Below are 16,730 nucleotides of genomic sequence, written 5' to 3'. Positions count from 1 at the left end.
GGGGAGGGAAGGGATTTGGAGTTTGGGATTAGCTGATGCAAACTATTGGCTTCCTGGGTGGTGCACTGATAAAGAAGCCACCGGCCAATGCAGGAGACACAGAGGACACAGATTTGATCTCTGAGTCGGGAAGATCCCTTAGAGTAGGAAATGGCAACCCACTCCAGTAGGCAATGGCACCCCACTCCAGTACTCTTGCCTGCAAAATCCCATGGACGGAGGAGCCTGGTAGGCTGCAGTCCATGGGGTCACTAAGAATCGGACACGACTCAGTGACTTCACTTTGACTTTTCACTTTCATGCATTGGAGAAGGAAATGGCAACCCAGTCCAGTGTTCTTGCCTGGAGAATCCCAGGGACGGGGGGAGCCTGGTGGGCTGCCGTCCCTGGGGTTGCACAGATCGGACAAGACTGAAGAGATTTAGCAGCAGCAGCAGCAGCAGCAGCAGTATTCTTGCCTGGAAAATTCCATGGACAGAGGAGCCCAGTGGGCTATAGTCCATGGGGTCACAGAGAGTTGGACACGACGGAGCACAATGCAAACTAATATGTATTGAGTGGATGAACTGCAAGGCCTTTGTGTACAGCACAGGAAACTATATTCAGTATCCTGTGATAAACCATAATGGAAAAGGATATAAAAAGGAATGTATAACCGAATCACTCTGCTGTATAGCAGAAATTAACTTCAATAAAAAAATACGCTAGACGCTGAGCCATTCCATTTTTATAACATTCCGGAAAGGGCAGAACTATAGAGGGAAAAACACCGGGTCAGTTTGCTAGGAACTGAGGGTGGGGTGAGGGGAAGGCTACAGAAAGACACTAGGAAACTTTGAGGGGTAATGAAGCACTTCTGTATCTTGATTGTGGTGGTCGTTACAAGTCCCCATGGGTTTTCAGACTCCCAGAACTTTCTACTGCAAAGGGTGAATTTTACCTATGTAAATTAGACCTTAATTTTTTAATCCAAAATAGAAAGACACAAAAATATCTTGCTGTGTTAAATTATTGTGTACATGAGTCTAATTAATTTGTACAATTTTTTACACATAAATATAAATAAATCTTTTACAAATAAATCTTTCCAAATTTCCCTCAGAAACATTGAATCCAATTTATACTTCGTCTGTTGAGTGGAATGAGGGCATGTGGGTTTTTCCTTTCTTGTCAACGCAGCTATCACAGTGAATGCATTTTTCACAAGGCCTCACTCAGGGCTAGGGGCACAGTAGGGGGTTAATAGAAGCATAGATTCTAAGCACATGTGGTGGCCACAAGAGATAAATGAGATGCCCTGAGTCCCGAAGCCATTTACTGTTTAGATGGAGGAAAGAAAGTAAGATATCTTCTGTGTTGGGAGGAGAGACAGTCTCTGAACTCAGGGCTTTGGGGAGCAGTGTTAAACTAGGGGAGAAAATGAAAAAGGGTGAGTGAGGAAAGCGTATTGAGAGGTCTAAAGTGACAACCATACCTCATTTCTACCCCAGGTGCCCAGAGCCATGTGCCGTACAGAAGACTGAAAGAGCCAAGAAAGGGATGAATGGATGTTGAGACTGAAATTTGGGATCAGCAAAAATAAAGCTTCCTTGCTTTGGGATTTGGGGGGTTCAAGCTCATTTTAAGGCTGTGGCCATGCAAACTTGAGGATGTTTTACTCTGAGTCCCATCTAAGGAGAAAGTTGGCATAGGTGAGGAGGGGGAGGATGCATAGTCATGGGGGTCCACCTGGGTCCCCACATGCCCAGGAGCCTATGACGCAGCTCCTGGGTGTCAGAAGTCCCTTCTCATTCTCAGCCCTGAGGACTAAGTGAAGGGTGGAGTCTTGGGCCAGATGCTGGGTCATTTTAGCTGGAGCCAGACAGCTGTATAGCAGAGATAGGGTGGGCTGAGAGGAAGCTGAGGAAGCATGCCCCTGTGCTGGCTGGGGGCCGGAGCAGGGGAAGGCAGGGCTGCGGGGTGTGGTTTCTGGAGTGGAGAAGGGGGAAGGGAAACACCGGGGCTGCTTTAGGAGGGCTGCAGCGGGGAGCAGGGGTCTGGACAGAGCTGGTGGGTGATTAGAGATGATGGTAGGAGAGGCAGAGAGAGGGATAAAGATAAGGAGACATGTGAGTATGGAAAAGGAGAGGCCGCTTGTGTGTGTGTGTCTATGTGAGTATGTATGTGAGTGTGAGAGTGTTAGTGTGTACATAGTGTAACAGCGTGTGAGTGTATATGTGAGTATGAGAGTGTGTGAGTGTGTGGATGTATGAGAGTGTATTAGTGTATGTGTGTGAGTGTATGTGAGTGTGTGTGTATGAGTGTTTCAGTGTGTGGGTAGGTATGTATGAGCGTGTGTTAGTGTATGTGAGTCTTCCCCTTCCCCAAAGAGATACTGCAGTTATATCACATACCCAATAGGCACCATGAGGTGTGTATGTGTGTGTGAGTGTGTATGAGTGTGTGTATGTATGAGACTGTGTTAATGTATGTGAGTGTGTGTGTATGAGAGTGTGTGAGCGTACGTGTATGAGTGTGTGTATGTGTGTGAGTGTGTGTATGAGTGTGTGAGTGTGTATGAGTGTGTGAGTGTGTATGAGTGTGTGAGTGTGTGTATGAGTGTGTATGAGTGTGTGAGTGTGTATGAGTGTGTGAGTGTGTGTGTATGTGTGCCCTCGTGTGAGAGCACAGGTGCTCCTTCCTGAACCCAAACTTTATACTCCAAGTCTCACAATTTGCATCTTCTTTTTTCTTGTCACTCTGTGCTGTGTGCTTAGTCACTCAGTCGTGTCTGACTCCTTGCAACCCCACGGACTGTAGCCCGCCAGGCCCCTCTGCCCATGGAGATTCTCCAGGCAAGAATACTGGAGTGGTTGCCACACTCTAACAGTGACAAAAATAAGGTTGCATCTGGGCATGTAGAGGTTTACCTGCAAGTGTGAGCATGCGTGACTGCTCGGACTAGCCAGGAGCCCGGGCGAGAGAAAGGCAGTGCCAGAACGAACGCGTGCATTTAGGAATGAACGCACGAGAAAATGAATGGGAGTTTACAGGAAGCTCCGTGTGAATGTGGGTGTGTGAATAAATGGGTCTGAGATGCCCTGCTGCAGCCCCGTAGCCTATACCCATGGTCTCTGAGAGAGAGGATTCCAGAGAAGTCTGTACCTGAGGTTCTAGAAACCTCACACCACCCCTCTAGGTGAATAATGGGCTTCAGAGGACAGCACTCTTATTCACCAGATTCTGGGAGGGAACCTGAAGAGGGTGAGGAGTCTTCTGACCCTGAGAGCCCTCCCTGGGTGGGGAGGCCCCAGACTGGGTGGAGCAGCCACACCTGCCTGAAGTTTCGAGGAAGAGGGGGCGGAAACTGCCCCGGCACCGCCCTCTTGTAGGCTCTGCGGGCTCCCGCGGTCTTCTGGTCACAGTGGGTCCCACAACTTCCTCATTTCCCTAAATGGGCAACTTCACATTTAGAACACCAGGTCTTCCCTGGCAGACCCAAATGGCCAGGCCAGGATAGGCCTGGGCCCCTAACCCTGGGTCCCTGCCCCCCACTGGGCTGCGCCGTCCCCACTGCATGGAGCCATGCCTCCCACCTTCCTGCTGCTGTCGCTGCTGCTCCTGCAGCTCCAGGGCCCTGTCTCAGGTAAGAGGGTGGGTGGGAGGTTGGGGGCAGGGAACGGTCTGTCCCTGGACCCCCTTCCTGCTTTTCTTGCCGAGTGATCTTGTGAGGTTGGAGGAGGAGGAGGAGGTCTGGCAGACCTAGTCGCCCCTTACCAGAGACCAGTGAGAAGTTTCCAGCAGAATATCTGGCCCTGGGGAAAGTTAACCCAGGCCTCACCAACTAAGATAAAGCTCTGGACCCTCTCTGCACGGGCCCCTTTATCTGCCCGGCTTCCTCAGGACCTCTGACCAGGGCCACTCCCTTTCCTCATACAACAAGGCCTCCTCCCTTGGGCCTCTGTCAGGAAGGCCCTGTTGGTTCTTTATAAGAAGCATTACCTTACGGGTGTGGGTGCTGAACTTGCTTTTTCTTGGAACATTGGGGCACAACCCCCGTCCCTACCCCCTGTCCTTGGCGGGGAGGGAAGCAATCCTTGAAGCCCTCTCTCCCACCCAACAGCTACTAAATGCTCTTTGAGGGGACCTCACCCAATTCTGCCTCCCTCGCTGCCATGGCAACCAAGTTACCACTTCCCGTTCAGTTCTGGGCACCGCCTGTGACAGGGCTGAAAGGTGGGCACACACGAACACAGTGCCCCGGAGACCCTTTGCAAGGTCGTCCCATCTGTACACCTCTCCCAGAAAGGCCCCCCCTGCCAGGGCAGAAGAGTGTCTCCTGGGGTCCCCCAAACCTGTCACCTGCCAAATAATTGAGTGGGATGATTCTGTTTAATTTGCATGGTACAAAGTGATACGAGAGAAGGCGTTGCCTTACTCCAAGCCTCAACTCTAGCGGCAGCTGGGTTGGAAACTAAGGTGGACGTCTTGGATGCTGGGCTCTTTCTTGGCCATCACAGCCCTGGGCTCCGTTGGGAAAGCCTGGAGCAACCTGCATCGGGGAAAAGGAGGCGTGCACTGCGCACGCACCACATTTAAGGCGCTGTCCAGGAGCACAGTTCTCACAGCCAAGCAGAGACAGATAAGCAAAGACCTTACCCGGTCTGCTCACACAGCCAGTGATAGAATCGAGTTTTAACCTATGTTTATTTAGACTCCAAAATGTCTGTTCTCTACTCTGTGTGTGTGTGCTTGCAGAAGACTCTGAGGGTGTTAGAGGAGTAACTGCTGAGCGGAAGGTGGGTAGAGGGGCGGAGGGCCCCCACCGCAGCCTTCTCCTTCTTCCTGTCCCCTGGCTCGCCACCCTCTCCCTAGTTCTACCCTCTCCTCATCAGACTGTGGATTATGAAGCTCACGGACCACATCTGCTTCCTAGGGATAGAGGGCAACTTATGAGCAGTGAAGAACCGTAGAGTTCTTTGGTTTAAACACAACCGGGAGTTGATAACACATGTTTGGACATACTGAATCTATGGGTTTTAGGTAACTAGAATATTTTAAAATTAAACAGCAGCTAGAGTGAACACAGACAACTTGTTATTTAAAAGATGACTAGAGTGAAACTGTTTGTGAAACAAATAACTGCCGTTAATATTTTCCAAGCCTGAATTTTCTCACCTGCCTAAGCTCACTGGGCTCTGGAATTTCAGAATGACGACTTGCGTTTGTGTCTGTCTCGCTGAGGGCGGGATAAGACCCTGAAGACGGGGCTTATCACTTTCCCATCGGACTAGAAAATGCCACACAAAAAGGGCTGTGTCTGCTGAAGTTCCCTAAATGTCAGGGCTAAGCTTCCTTTGTTAAACTAGGGGCTCCCTGTGGGCTATGCCTGTGTCTCCACCATTATACTGGGAGTTCCCCTGTATGTATCTAGCTAGCCCTGTATCTTCCTCATCATTTTAGGATTTCTCCAAGGGCACAGGACTACTGTCTTCCCCATCAGTCTGGGAACTCCTAAAGGGCAGGGCTAGCATCTCCTGCAACAGACTGAGAGCTCCCTGGGGGAGGGGGCCTATGTCCCCCTCTATCAGAGTTGGGCTGTATTTCTCCTTTGAGTTCCACGAGAGCAGAGCAATAGCTACCTGCCTCTTCACAAGTTTAGAGTTTCAAGTTGCTTCTTTCCTCCTTGCTCAAGCAGTTGTGTCTCCGCAGGTGCCCCCATGGAGAGTGTGTACTTAAAATTGCAGCACTTCGAAGGGGAGACTCTGTCTGTGCAGTGCTCCTACAAGAGCCGTAAAAACCACGTGGAGGGTAAGGTTTGGTGCAAAATCAGGAGGAGAAAGTGCGAGACTGGGTTCACCCGTGTCGGGGTGCAGGGGCCACGCTACTTGCTGCAGGACGATACCCAGGCCAAGGTGGTCAACGTCACCATGGCGGCCCTCAGGCACCAGGACTCGGGCCGGTACTGGTGCATGCGCAACAGCTCTGGCATCCTCTACCCTCTGATGGGCTTCCTGCTGGAAGTGTCTCCAGGTGAGCAGGCCTGCTGGGGCGCTGGGATGCTGGGGGGTGTCCTCCCGCCCTGTAGTCCACTGACATCAAAGACAACAAGGATGATAATGATCCATCAGTGGGCATGATGGACAGTGGGGTTTTCACAGTTCTCTCACAGACACCTTCGTGGGCATTTTACAGATGAAGAAAATTAGATGTAAAAAGTCCTTTGCGGCTCTGACCTTGTTCAGGATCACAGAGCTAGCAAGTGGACGAGATGAGATTCGAGCTCAGGACTCTTTGTGCTTTGTTTTATTCAATCATCTGTTCAGTATTTATTCACTGTGCCCTGATTCTCTGCCAGGCATGATTCTAGGCTCTGAGGACACAGTGGTGAGCAAAACCAGACACATTCCTGTCCTATGGGAGGTGATACGGAATAACACATTTTCAGACAAACAGTTGCAGATAACAGTGAATGTTCTTAAGCAAATAAGACAATGGGATGAACTAGGAAGTTCTGTGGTGGGGGGAGCGACTGAGTTAGTGGGGAGTCAAAGAAGGCTTCCCTGAGCAGATGACATCATGCAGAACCTGTGTGGGAAGAGAGTTTTCTAGCCTTGTTGAAAGTGGGTGGTTCAAAGGGCTTTCCAGGTGGGGAGAATGGCATATGCAAAGGCCCTGAGGTGAGAAGAAGCTGGTGCATGTTGAGTATTGGGCAGAGCAATAGAAGATGGGTCTGGAGAGGCAAACAGCAGTCCTGATGCCCATGATATGGGGGTCTGAGTTTTATTCTAGGTATAAGAGGAAGCTATTGGAGAGTTTTAGAGGGGTGACATTGTGCCTTGACTTTAAGATGATCAAAGCTCTCTCTTTAGTACAAACAAAGAGAGGAGGGCCAAGAACGAAGCCCTGCACTCTTTCTACATTTACAAGATAGGAAAGGGTGAGGAGCCAGACAGAGAGCCTGCAAAAAGCTTCCAGTAACTGTAAAAATTACTCTCCACCCTTCCCGGTTCCTCTAACCCAACTGCATCCCCATCTTCTGTTGGGTCTGAACTTGGGCAACTGCCATCTCTAAGACGCAGAGCAAATCTCATTCCTCCCTTCTCCAGTTCTGCTGTAGCCCCAGGGAAGTAGTCAAAACCAGTTTACTGAAGTCTTCATTTGTACGGACAAAAACATGAAATTGAGGGCGGGAGGAGAAGGGGACGACAGAGGATGAGATGGCTGGATGGCATCACCGACTCGACGGACATGAGTTTGGGTGGACTCTGGGAGTTGGTGATGGACAGGGAAGCCTGGCACGCTGCAGTTCATGGGTCGCAAAGAGTCAGACACGACTGAGCGACTGAACTGAGAGTAAACGTGACATGGTTTTCCCCTTAGTGTGTCTTCCCGCTGTACTCTGTTGGATCTCACTTTCCATCTCTTAACCACAATTTGGGGAGATTTCAACTTTGCAGGCCTTACTAGGAAATGAAAAATCTGCAAAACTTCTACTCTTCCACTGCATCTTGCAAATCGAGCTTTCTGGCCCCAGGCACCTGAGATGGGAAAGGGGGACAGCTGCTGTCCAACCTCCCTCCTTCATCACAGGAGGTAGGGAAGGAGGGTTCCTCTTCATCATTTTCTGGTCCTGCACCTCCCAACCCCTTGGTGTACTGAGGCAGGGATGAAGGAGAGGGAAACGGTTGTGTGACCTCACTGACCCTGCAGGAGGGCTCTGTCTCTGTGAACATCACTCCTTTTCTGCCCTACTCTTAGATCCTCTGTGGCCAAGTGCTGGCTCTGCCAGGGCAGCTGTGTGTGTTCTTTGAAGGGTCCTTTGGGGGTCTTCACACTGCTCACTAGGATGATTTGGGAGATCTGGCTCCAGGTTGGCCCTTTGTCCTATCCCCACCTCACCAATTCCGCTTGTTCTGGTTTCCTCGCACAGAAAAATGGGCACCTTCCTCGGTGAGGCCCTGGGAGAGCGTCCGTGCATGCACGGCAGTGGGATGCAGCCATAGCCCTCTCCCCACCACAGCATCCCTTTCTCTCTGTTCTCCTGTTTCCTGATGAGATCGGCTCAACACTGCTCCCTAGACTGACCCCTCAAGCTCCTGCCTGCTCCCCTCCCACCAACCAGACTCCAGCCTTCTTCTAGAAAAGGGGATGGTGAATGCCCGCCCGATGCATGAGGGTGGCAGGACCAGTTCGGGTGTCTCTCAATAAGCCCCCAAGGAAGGCATTTGACCTCACTGCTCGTAGTGTTCTTGGGAATCGGGGTCTTTGATGCGTCCTCGTCCTCATCTCCGGATCCCAGTTGCCAACCGTGGAGCAGCTGGGAAAGGTCACATTCAACGTCAGAGCAGAGAAATCTCTGACTTACAGGAATGAGGAAGGCCCAGAGAGTGACAAGAGAGGTGGGGGCAGGGAGGGAAGTGTCCTCTTGTCCTTGTGGCCAGACAGGGGACACTGGCAAACTTGTGAAAGACTCTTCCTTTTTGCTGTGCCTACTTCCTCCTCCTTGACCTCACCCCCTGAACACACACACCTGGTCCCTCAGCAAAGCAGGGTCCTAGATCCAAGGGACAGCCTCCCCACCACCCCAGTCCCCAGACAAGTGTGTGGGCTGCCGACAGCTGCTTCCAGAACCAAGACCCTGACCCAGTCTCACCTTCCTCCCTTTCTGGTCCCTCAGCCTCCAGAACCAAGGGAAACACTCCTCTCATAAAGCTGCCCAACATCCTCCAGAGTGAAACCGTTGTCGCCACAGGCCCTGTGCCCACCTCAGGCCTTGGGGGCCCTTTCGTCAGCCAGGCGACAGCGTTCACAGCTGGACTCCTCACCTTGGCCAGACCACTGCCTTCTCCCACCTCAGGGAGCACCAGACTGACTTCTGTGATGGGCTCCAGTTTCTCCAGCACTGGCCTGTCCACCATGGGGCCCGGGAGGGCCACCGGGTCCCAGACAGCGACTGCATCTCCTAGCAACACCCGAGCCTCCGCTGCAGGCCCAGGCTCCACCTCCACTAAGGCCGCGCACCTCTGCACCGTGGGAGCCCCCACCATGGGAATGTGCCCCACCAGCAGAACTCTCCTCAACCACTTATTCCCCAGCAGGTACCTGGCGCGGGGGCCGGCATCGAATGCCGTTTTCCCAGACATGGGAACAGACCGCCTGAGCAGACCGCAAGGTGCAGATGTCACGGCAGAGCAGCCCCTGTCGCACTCGCCACCCTACCGGGAATCCAGCCTGGCCTGTTGCTGAATGGGCGATGGGAAGTTGGCGTGGATGAGGGACAGGAAGGATGGCGGCGGGAAATGAGGGTGGGGCTGCGTCAGCACAGAGTCTGAGGATGAAGAGGAGAGGGTCAGGACCGCACGAGGGGAGCGTCTCGGAGGGTCGGAAACGGGGACACTTTAATGTGGGTCCCCCAGGAGTGGACTCAGAGACCAGGATGCATGTTGTTCCCGGAACACGGGACAGAGCCAGGGGAAGTGAGGCGGGGCAGGGAGGGCAGCAGGCAGAGCGCTTGCACAAGCTGGCCACCACCGTGGGCAGCAAGGGCTCAGCCCCGCTGGGGAGAGCCCGGGGTCCAGTGTCAGGCAGCCGTGTGGAGGGCGAGGGGGCCGGGCCTTTATGTCCCACTGTTGGTGGTTGATGGGGGGCTGCCTGCCACGCGTGGCATGGAGGGCTCCAGTGACAAGAGAAAGCCTTCAGACCAAAAGATTTTTAAAGGAGGTGCTGATGACCGGTGTAGATGGAAGTGACGTGGCAAAGGGGGATACAGGCAGGGTAACCACAGCGTGTGCTCTGGAGGACCGAGGTGGGAAGTGCCATCCTCGGTCACCCTGGGGAGAGTAAGACTCTTGGCCTCTTCTGTCACAAATGGGTGTCTCTTAGAGCCCCTGCCCTCAGCAGAGAGTACTCCCCCAAATACTGGAGAGATGCATGCCTTTGCTGGGGGCTCGGGGCTTCATCCTCCTGACCTTTGAGCACCTCACTTCCTTCTCCCGTGGCTCAGTCCCCAAGGAAGAGAGGCCATCGCTCCCCGTGGGGACTGGCGGGTCCCACTCCTCTCGCTTGGGATGTGGGAAGACGTGGGCCCGGGTGGAGTGCCCAGTACTCATCTCCTCCTGGCCCTGTCCCGTCTCCCCAGATACCTGGACTTTTATCCCATGGTGCTCGTGGGGGTGCTGGTGCTGCTCTCCATGCTTGTGATGCTGATCTCAGTCTACAGCTTCTGGAAGAAGAGACACATGGGAAGTGAGTAGAACCCAACCCTCGCAGCCCACCAAGGACAGAGTGCTGGGGAGTCTGACACCCTTTCCAAAGCGCCCGACTGCCCCTGGTCTCCAGGTGGTCGATCCTCACCTGCATCCAGTCAGGAGGACCATTTGACACCCAGGAGAGGGGGAGGGTGGGCAGGCAGTGGAACCTTCTGGGGCCCAGGCACTTGGCAGTGGAGGGCAGAGGCAGAGTGGCTGGCCTGGGAGCTTCGGGTGCTGAGCAGGACTGTCCCCTGCATCTCTCCCCGTCCTCGCAGGATACAGCATATGCCATGACCCTGCCAGATCCTGGAAGGACTCGCCTGCAAGACTGGAACCTCTCTGGAGGCCCGCTTGATCTGAAGCCACTCAACTGCGGGGTGGGGAGGAGCTTCTCCCAGAGGGACCCCAGGAGACCCCCAGGAGACTCCTCAGAGGAGCGAAGACGGAGACCTGTCTGGGTTGGAGCCGGGCTGGGGGTGAGGACTGTGCAACCTGGACTCAGGCCTTCTTGGAACCGGAGGATGTGCCGCACCTACTCAGTTCCCCTGGGCTGCTGGGAACCTGGCGGGGTTGGGAGTCAGAGCACGTGGCACTAGGCAGGGAGTCTCTGAGGGTTTGGGGCACCACTGAGATGGCTCCTGAGAGCCACAGACCCCTGGGGCCCCAGCTAGGTGGCAGACAAGCCCCGAGGGAGCTGTTGGCAGACAGAGAACCTCTGCTATCATCAGCCTCGAAACCTCTTACTACAGAACTGAGCGGGGAGGGGTGGACAGCTGGGGTCCCCCTCCCCCGACCTGGGGCCCTGTCCTCAGTTTCCCTCTGCTCCCCTCAAGCGTCCCTATGCTCTTGGGGAAGAAAGAGTCTCAGAAGCAGCTTATGTCACAAGGGTCCCACCCTGGAGGAGAAACAGTGACTAAGAGGTGGGGGCCACTAGAGGCCCTGGGGACCCCTGAGCTATCTAAGACTCCCACCCCCTGGGCCGAGCATCCTCTACTGGGCCTCCGCATGCGCCCTGGCCTGACCACAGCTGCTTGTCCCTCAGGTCCCGAGTGCCAGCGGAGCCCACGCCCCCACTGCTGCCTGCTGGCTGGGCTGTCCAGGGACAGCTGTGACCAGGCAGCTGAGACCCCTCGCCTGCAGGGCCAGCCTGTCCCTAGACCTGCATGCAGAGGCTGACCAAGGCTCTTTCCCCCAGTTCCTGCACTCCAGCTCTGGGTCTGTACTCCTGGAGGGGATGCAGGGGAAGCCTGGGGTCCACTGGAGGGGAAGTCATAGCTCAGAGAAAGGGGGGATTAATTCCCTCCAGGGGACTCATGGTCCCCTGCGAAAAGAGGACCCAACAGTGACACAGCAAAGACAACTCAGAGCCGCTGGGCTGGGAGGGGGTGGGGAGGGGGGATGGAGCCAAGGAGCCTGGGTCAGGGGCGCAGCGGCCAGAGGAGTCTCTCCTGCCCCGCTTCATCCCCCGCACCCGCCCCCTCCAGCTCATGGCTCAGATTCAGCCTCTTCAGCAGCAAAGACTAAAGAATAGGGGCTGGATTCCTCCCCTTGGGAGGGGTGTCCACCACCCCTGGGGCCGCTGGAATGAGAGCCTTGGGGTGGATGTGGCCTCTCTGCTCTCAGCCCTGGGTCATAGCCCTCCTGGGTAGGACAGCAAACATCAAAGGCAGGGGAGTGACACAGAGGGGCCTTGGTGGGCAGCCAGCCCAGGGTCGCCACTCCAGAGTGGAAGTGGGGAGAGAGGAAGGGGCAAGGGGCAATCCCGGGGGGGACAGCAGGGAGGCAGCCCCTCTCCACTGTGTCCGGAAGAAGACACTAGAGGAGAGACGCAGACTGAGGAACTGACAGGCCTGGTGCCAGGACACACACGCGCACACTGATAACCAGCCTCCTTATCGGGAGGGTGTGGCCGACACCCTGTGTGTAACCAAGAGGGGGTTAATTTTCCACCCGAAGAGCACACACCTATGGCCCTGCCCCGGTTGAGAGCAGGATGTCGGGGAGAGTACTGCAGGGGCTCAGGACCGGGACCCAGGGGTGCACCTGTCACGTGGGACCCTGTGCAAGTCACTAACCCTATCGGGCCTCACGTTTCCTCTCTTGTGAAAGGGGACACTAATTCCTACCTCTCAAGACTGTATTCAGGATAAAACGGAATAACACACGAACCTTACACAACTGACTAAAAGACTGATGCTTGGTCCTCCAGTTCTTTTCCAGGTCTGATGCTTCTCCATTCTACCTTTAAGACCGTCGGACCCTAAGTCTCTGTTTTGTCCTCGACTGTAAAGGGGTAGGGAGGGAAGAGGGCCACATGGTCTGGTCCTAGAAGGTGGGGCTGGGCGTAGGCAGAGGCCTCTGTGCCCTGATGTTATACAGGTGAGTTGTTAGGGGGACCAAACATCCCTGTTTGTCCAGGATGAGGGGTTCCTGGAACCAGGTGGACTTGCCCAAGCTGCCCAGCCCTGGAGCCAGTTCCCACGTGGACTCGAGCTAAGGACAGACACACAGCGCTGGGGAGGTGCAGACCATGTCCCCAGCTCCCCAGCCCTTAGGGGCCTGGGTGGTGTTTTTGGACCTCTAGGCCTCCAGGACATTTTCCCCCAAACCCTGGCCTCTGTCTTCCTGCTACCTGTTTGTCCTTCTCCCTGGAGCTCCAGGAAGACCCAGATCCACAGCAGATCCAGGGCGGGCCAGTGCAGGGCAGGGAAGGTATCAGGCCAGGGCTACTGCTGCCTTTGGTGAACAAGATGAGGGACTTTCTGAGCAGTGGGCGAGATGACAGGACATGCCTGCAAAGGGTTGCCTGTCATGGCTAAGGGAAGGAGAAAATGAAGGAAGCCCAGCACCCATGGGATGTTCACTCTGTGAGCCCTGATCTGAGCCCAGGGGACAGGCGTGTTCTTGCTGCGGGGCCAGCAGGTGAGCCTGGGGTGCACGGTCCCCCGAGGCTGCACATGGGCTTCTCAGTCTGCATCAGCCTGGACAGGTGGACGCTATGCTGTGTGGCCGGGCTCCTTCTTCAGGCTATGGGGCTTCCTGGCCCAGGGCTGGGAGTAGTGAGGGCAGAAGGCGGCCTCGAGTCTGTCTGGGGCAGACCCCTCTCAGGGCAACCCGTTCCCTCCATCCGCTGACACTGGGAGTCTGAAGCCCCAGCAACCCCTGCCTTCTTGGAGATCCTGAAGGGTGGCCTGTCTCCAGAACTGCTCCTCGAGTGGCCTGGGGCGGTCTGACGTCTGCCCATTCTGTTTCCCACCTTTCGCTTCCCCAGCCTCATCCCTGAGCGTATAAGCCTCCCTGCCAGTTGCTGCTCCCCATAAGCCCGATCTGCTCTGCGGCTTATTTATGGACTTGTCTCTTCTTTGTTGTTTATTAACCAGGAACAGCCTGTGACAATTGTTTTTCTGTAGCTCATCTGCTGACCATTATTTTTTAAATGTGTTTGATTAGTATGGCCTTTCAACCACCACTATGGACTGACAATGGCCAGCTGGGGGCTGGGGGTACAGGCAGGACCTGCGGGGCAGAGATCCTTTCCCCTCCTCTCTCCCTCCCCCTTCTTCTGCACCTATCTCCCTCTCCCCACCCGTCCCCTCTGATGTTCACACCCCAACTTTGCTCTCTCCCACCCTTGCCAGGGACCCTCCCTGCACCTCCATTCCTGGAAATGACTTTCCATCTCCCTCCACCCCCTTTTTCAGTCCCCATGGAATGTCCCAATCCCCAAGCAAACCTGGATGGGAAGTCTCTGACCTCTGGCAACCTCAGAAGTGTCGCCGAACTCTCTCACTCACCTTCGGCCCCCTACATTTTTTCAGTGGAGAGGAGAAAGTTGAGGCTTGGGAGGAAGATGTCGGATCAAGAAGGGAGAAAGAAGGAGGAAAAATAGGTTCTTAATTTGTTAACAAGTCCAAGTTCGTACTGCTTGCCGCATGACAGGAAAATAAATGGACAGGAAGTTGTTGGGACATGGAAGAGCAACTTCATTTGGAAAGCCAGCTGATGGAGAACGGGCTCAAAGAAATGTCTTACCTGAGTCAGAATTCAGGCTTGTTTTATACTAAAAGGGAGATGGTATTGCAGACTTCTTGGTGTCAGCCAGACCCTGGAGGGGAGGTGAAAATGCTTTGTTTTTGTAGTTCCTGTAAACTTCCAATAAGACAAATGCTATTCTCCATTCTGCAACTTTTTATCTCTGCATGAATGAAAAAGCAATGTACCTTTAAAGGTCAGAGCCCAGAATGGGCTATTATGTATATTTCAGGCTATAAACAACATTCTCAACCAGAAGCAAAAGCAATCCCTGGTGGTCCAGTGGTTAAGGACCTACACTTCCATCATAGGGGGAAGGAACTCAGATACTGCATGATGAGCAGTGCAGCCAAAAAACAAAAAAGGTTAAAATAGAAGAAACCTGTCCCGTATGGAAAGGCAGGGAGACGGGCTGATGGGGAAGAGGCTGGGCAGGGAGGGTCAGAGTTCCCCCGGAGCCTCAGTCAAGGCTCCGATGTAGCACATGCAGCTGAGGGTCCTGCCTGCAGACTGAGGCCTCCCCATCCTCTCTAGGCTGCCGCTTCCCAGGCTAGCTTTGGTGGCCGAGCTGAATCCCCCTGGACTCCGGCTCTCCCTTCTCAGGGGCTTGCTGCTGTCTCGTTTCCTTCCCCTTGCCTGAAGTCAGGAAGAGGGCCCATGGCCTGGGAAGCCACATACTGGCTGCACCTGTCCTTCTGGTGCTCTGGGCTCAGGTGAGGGGCAAGGAGGGAGGGCAGAGGGAACAGGACAGGCAGAGAGGGAGACGGACATGGAGGAGGCTGTGAGGAGGAGGGGCAGGGGACAGTGGTGTAGTGGCGGGGGCCAGCTCTGGGGTTCATTCTGTGTGAGCAGGAAGAGGGTGGCTCCTGCAGCGGAAGGCCTTCATCTCACAGCCCTGCATTGGTGGCTGGGGGGCTTCCTGACCGGAAGGTTTATTCTCAGGTTGGGAACAGAAGCCAGAGTTGCCACGTAAACCATAGGATGAGACAGTCTCTATGAGATGCTGATACCCACCCCAGCAAGGCTTAACACTGAAAACCCGTGCAGGGGAGCATCCGCATATTGTTGTGGTTGTTGTTCAGTTGCTTAATCGTGTCCGACTCTATGATCCCATGGACACCAGTGCATCAGGCTTCCCTGTCCTTCACCATCTCCCAGAGTTTGCTCAAACTCACAACCATGGAGCCGATGATGCCATCCAACCATCTCATCCTCTATCGCCCCCTTCTCCTTTTGCCTTCAATCTTTCCCAGCATCAGGGTCTTTGCCAAAAAGTCAACTCTTCGCATCAGGTGGCCAAAGTATTAGAGCTTCAGCTACAACATCAGTCCTTCTGCCTCAACATCAGTCCTTCCAATGAGTATTCAGGATTGATTTCCTTTAGGATTGACTGGTTTGATCTCCTTGTAGTCCAATGGACTCTGAAGAGTCTTCTCCAGCATCACATTTCAAAAGCATCAGTTCTGAGCACTGAGCATCAGTGCTCAGCCTTGTTTATGGTCCAACTCTCACATCCATAAGTGACTACTGGAAAAACCATAGCTTTGACTAGATGGACCTTTGTTGGCAAGTGATGTCTTTGTCTAGGTTGGTCATAGCTTTTCTTCTAAGGAACAAGCATCTTTTAATTTCATGACTGCAGTCACTGTTCACAGTGATTTTGGAGCCCAAGAAAATAAACTCTCTCAAATTTCCATTGTTCCAGCTCCCAGAATACTGGAAATAAAAGCAAAAATAAACAAACAGGACCTAATTAAAATTAAAAGCTTCTGCACAACAAAGGAAACTCTAAGCAAGGTGAAAAGACAGCCTTCGGAATGGGAGAAAATAATAGCAAATGAAGCAACTGACAAACAACTAATCTCAAAAATATATAAGCAACTCCTGCAGCTCAATTCCAGAAAAATAAATGACCCAATCAAAACATGGGCCAAAGAACTAAATAGACATTTCTCCAAAGAAGACATACAGATGGCTAACAAACACATAAAAAGATGCTCAACATCACTCATCATCAGAGAAATGCAAATCAAAACCACAATGAGGTACCATTTCACATCAGTCAGAACGGCTGCGATCCAAAAGTCTACAAGCAATAAATGCTGGAGAGGGTGTGGAGAAGAGGGAACCCTCTTACACTGTTGGTAGGAATGCAAACTAGTACAGCCACTATAGAGAACAGTGTGGAGATTCCTTAGAAAACTGGAAATAGAACTGCCTTATGACCCAGCAATCCCACTACTGGGCATACACACCGAGGAAACCAGAATTGAAAGAGACACGTGTACCCCAATGTTCACTGCAGCACTGTTTATAATAGCCAGGACATGGAAGCAACCTAGACGTCCATCAGCAGATGAATGGATAAGAAAGCTGTGGTACATATACACACAATGGAGTATTACTCAGCCATTAAAAAGAATACATTTGAATCAGTTCTAATGAGGTGGATGAAACTGGAGCCGA

General features: G+C 53.4%; 1 protein-coding gene across 4 annotated transcripts; it reads left to right on the top strand.

Moving 5' to 3' along the window:
• Nucleotides 1-2,009: 2,009 nt before the first annotated feature.
• Nucleotides 2,010-12,420, top strand: LOC138425954 (trem-like transcript 2 protein). 4 transcript variants are annotated; one of them, XM_069564407.1, is made up of 6 exons: nt 2,010-2,108; nt 3,454-3,625; nt 5,692-6,012; nt 8,660-9,080; nt 10,121-10,227; nt 10,508-12,420. In XM_069564407.1, the coding sequence occupies exons 2-6, from the start codon at nt 3,565-3,567 to the stop codon at nt 10,585-10,587; spliced, it is 990 nt and encodes a 329-aa protein (XP_069420508.1). In that variant the 5' UTR covers nt 2,010-2,108; nt 3,454-3,564; the 3' UTR covers nt 10,588-12,420. The 4 variants fall into 4 exon arrangements, with proteins under 4 accessions (XP_069420508.1, XP_069420509.1, XP_069420507.1 ...); XM_069564408.1 differs by lacking the exon at nt 2,010-2,108 and adding an exon at nt 3,045-3,178; XM_069564406.1 differs by lacking the exon at nt 2,010-2,108 and having other exon boundaries at nt 3,360-3,625.
• Nucleotides 12,421-16,730: the final 4,310 nt, after the last annotated feature.

Source organism: Ovis canadensis, chromosome 20 (genome assembly GCF_042477335.2).
Source record: "Ovis canadensis isolate MfBH-ARS-UI-01 breed Bighorn chromosome 20, ARS-UI_OviCan_v2, whole genome shotgun sequence".
Classification (NCBI taxonomy): domain Eukaryota; kingdom Metazoa; phylum Chordata; class Mammalia; order Artiodactyla; family Bovidae; genus Ovis; species Ovis canadensis.
Note: the sequence above shows the minus strand (reverse complement) of the source record. Positions and strands in the feature narration are given on the sequence as shown.

Excerpts from the sequence above, each read along its gene's own strand:
- LOC138425954 (XM_069564407.1), top strand. The coding sequence starts at position 3,565 with ATGCCTCCCACCTTCCTGCTGCTGTCGCTGCTGCTCCTGCAGCTCCAG. Across the intron at positions 3,626-5,691 it reads GCTCCAGGGCCCTGTCTCAG|GTGCCCCCATGGAGAGTGTG; the intron begins GTAAGAGGGTGG and ends GTGTCTCCGCAG. Across the intron at positions 10,228-10,507 it reads GAAGAAGAGACACATGGGAA|GATACAGCATATGCCATGAC; the intron begins GTGAGTAGAACC and ends CCGTCCTCGCAG.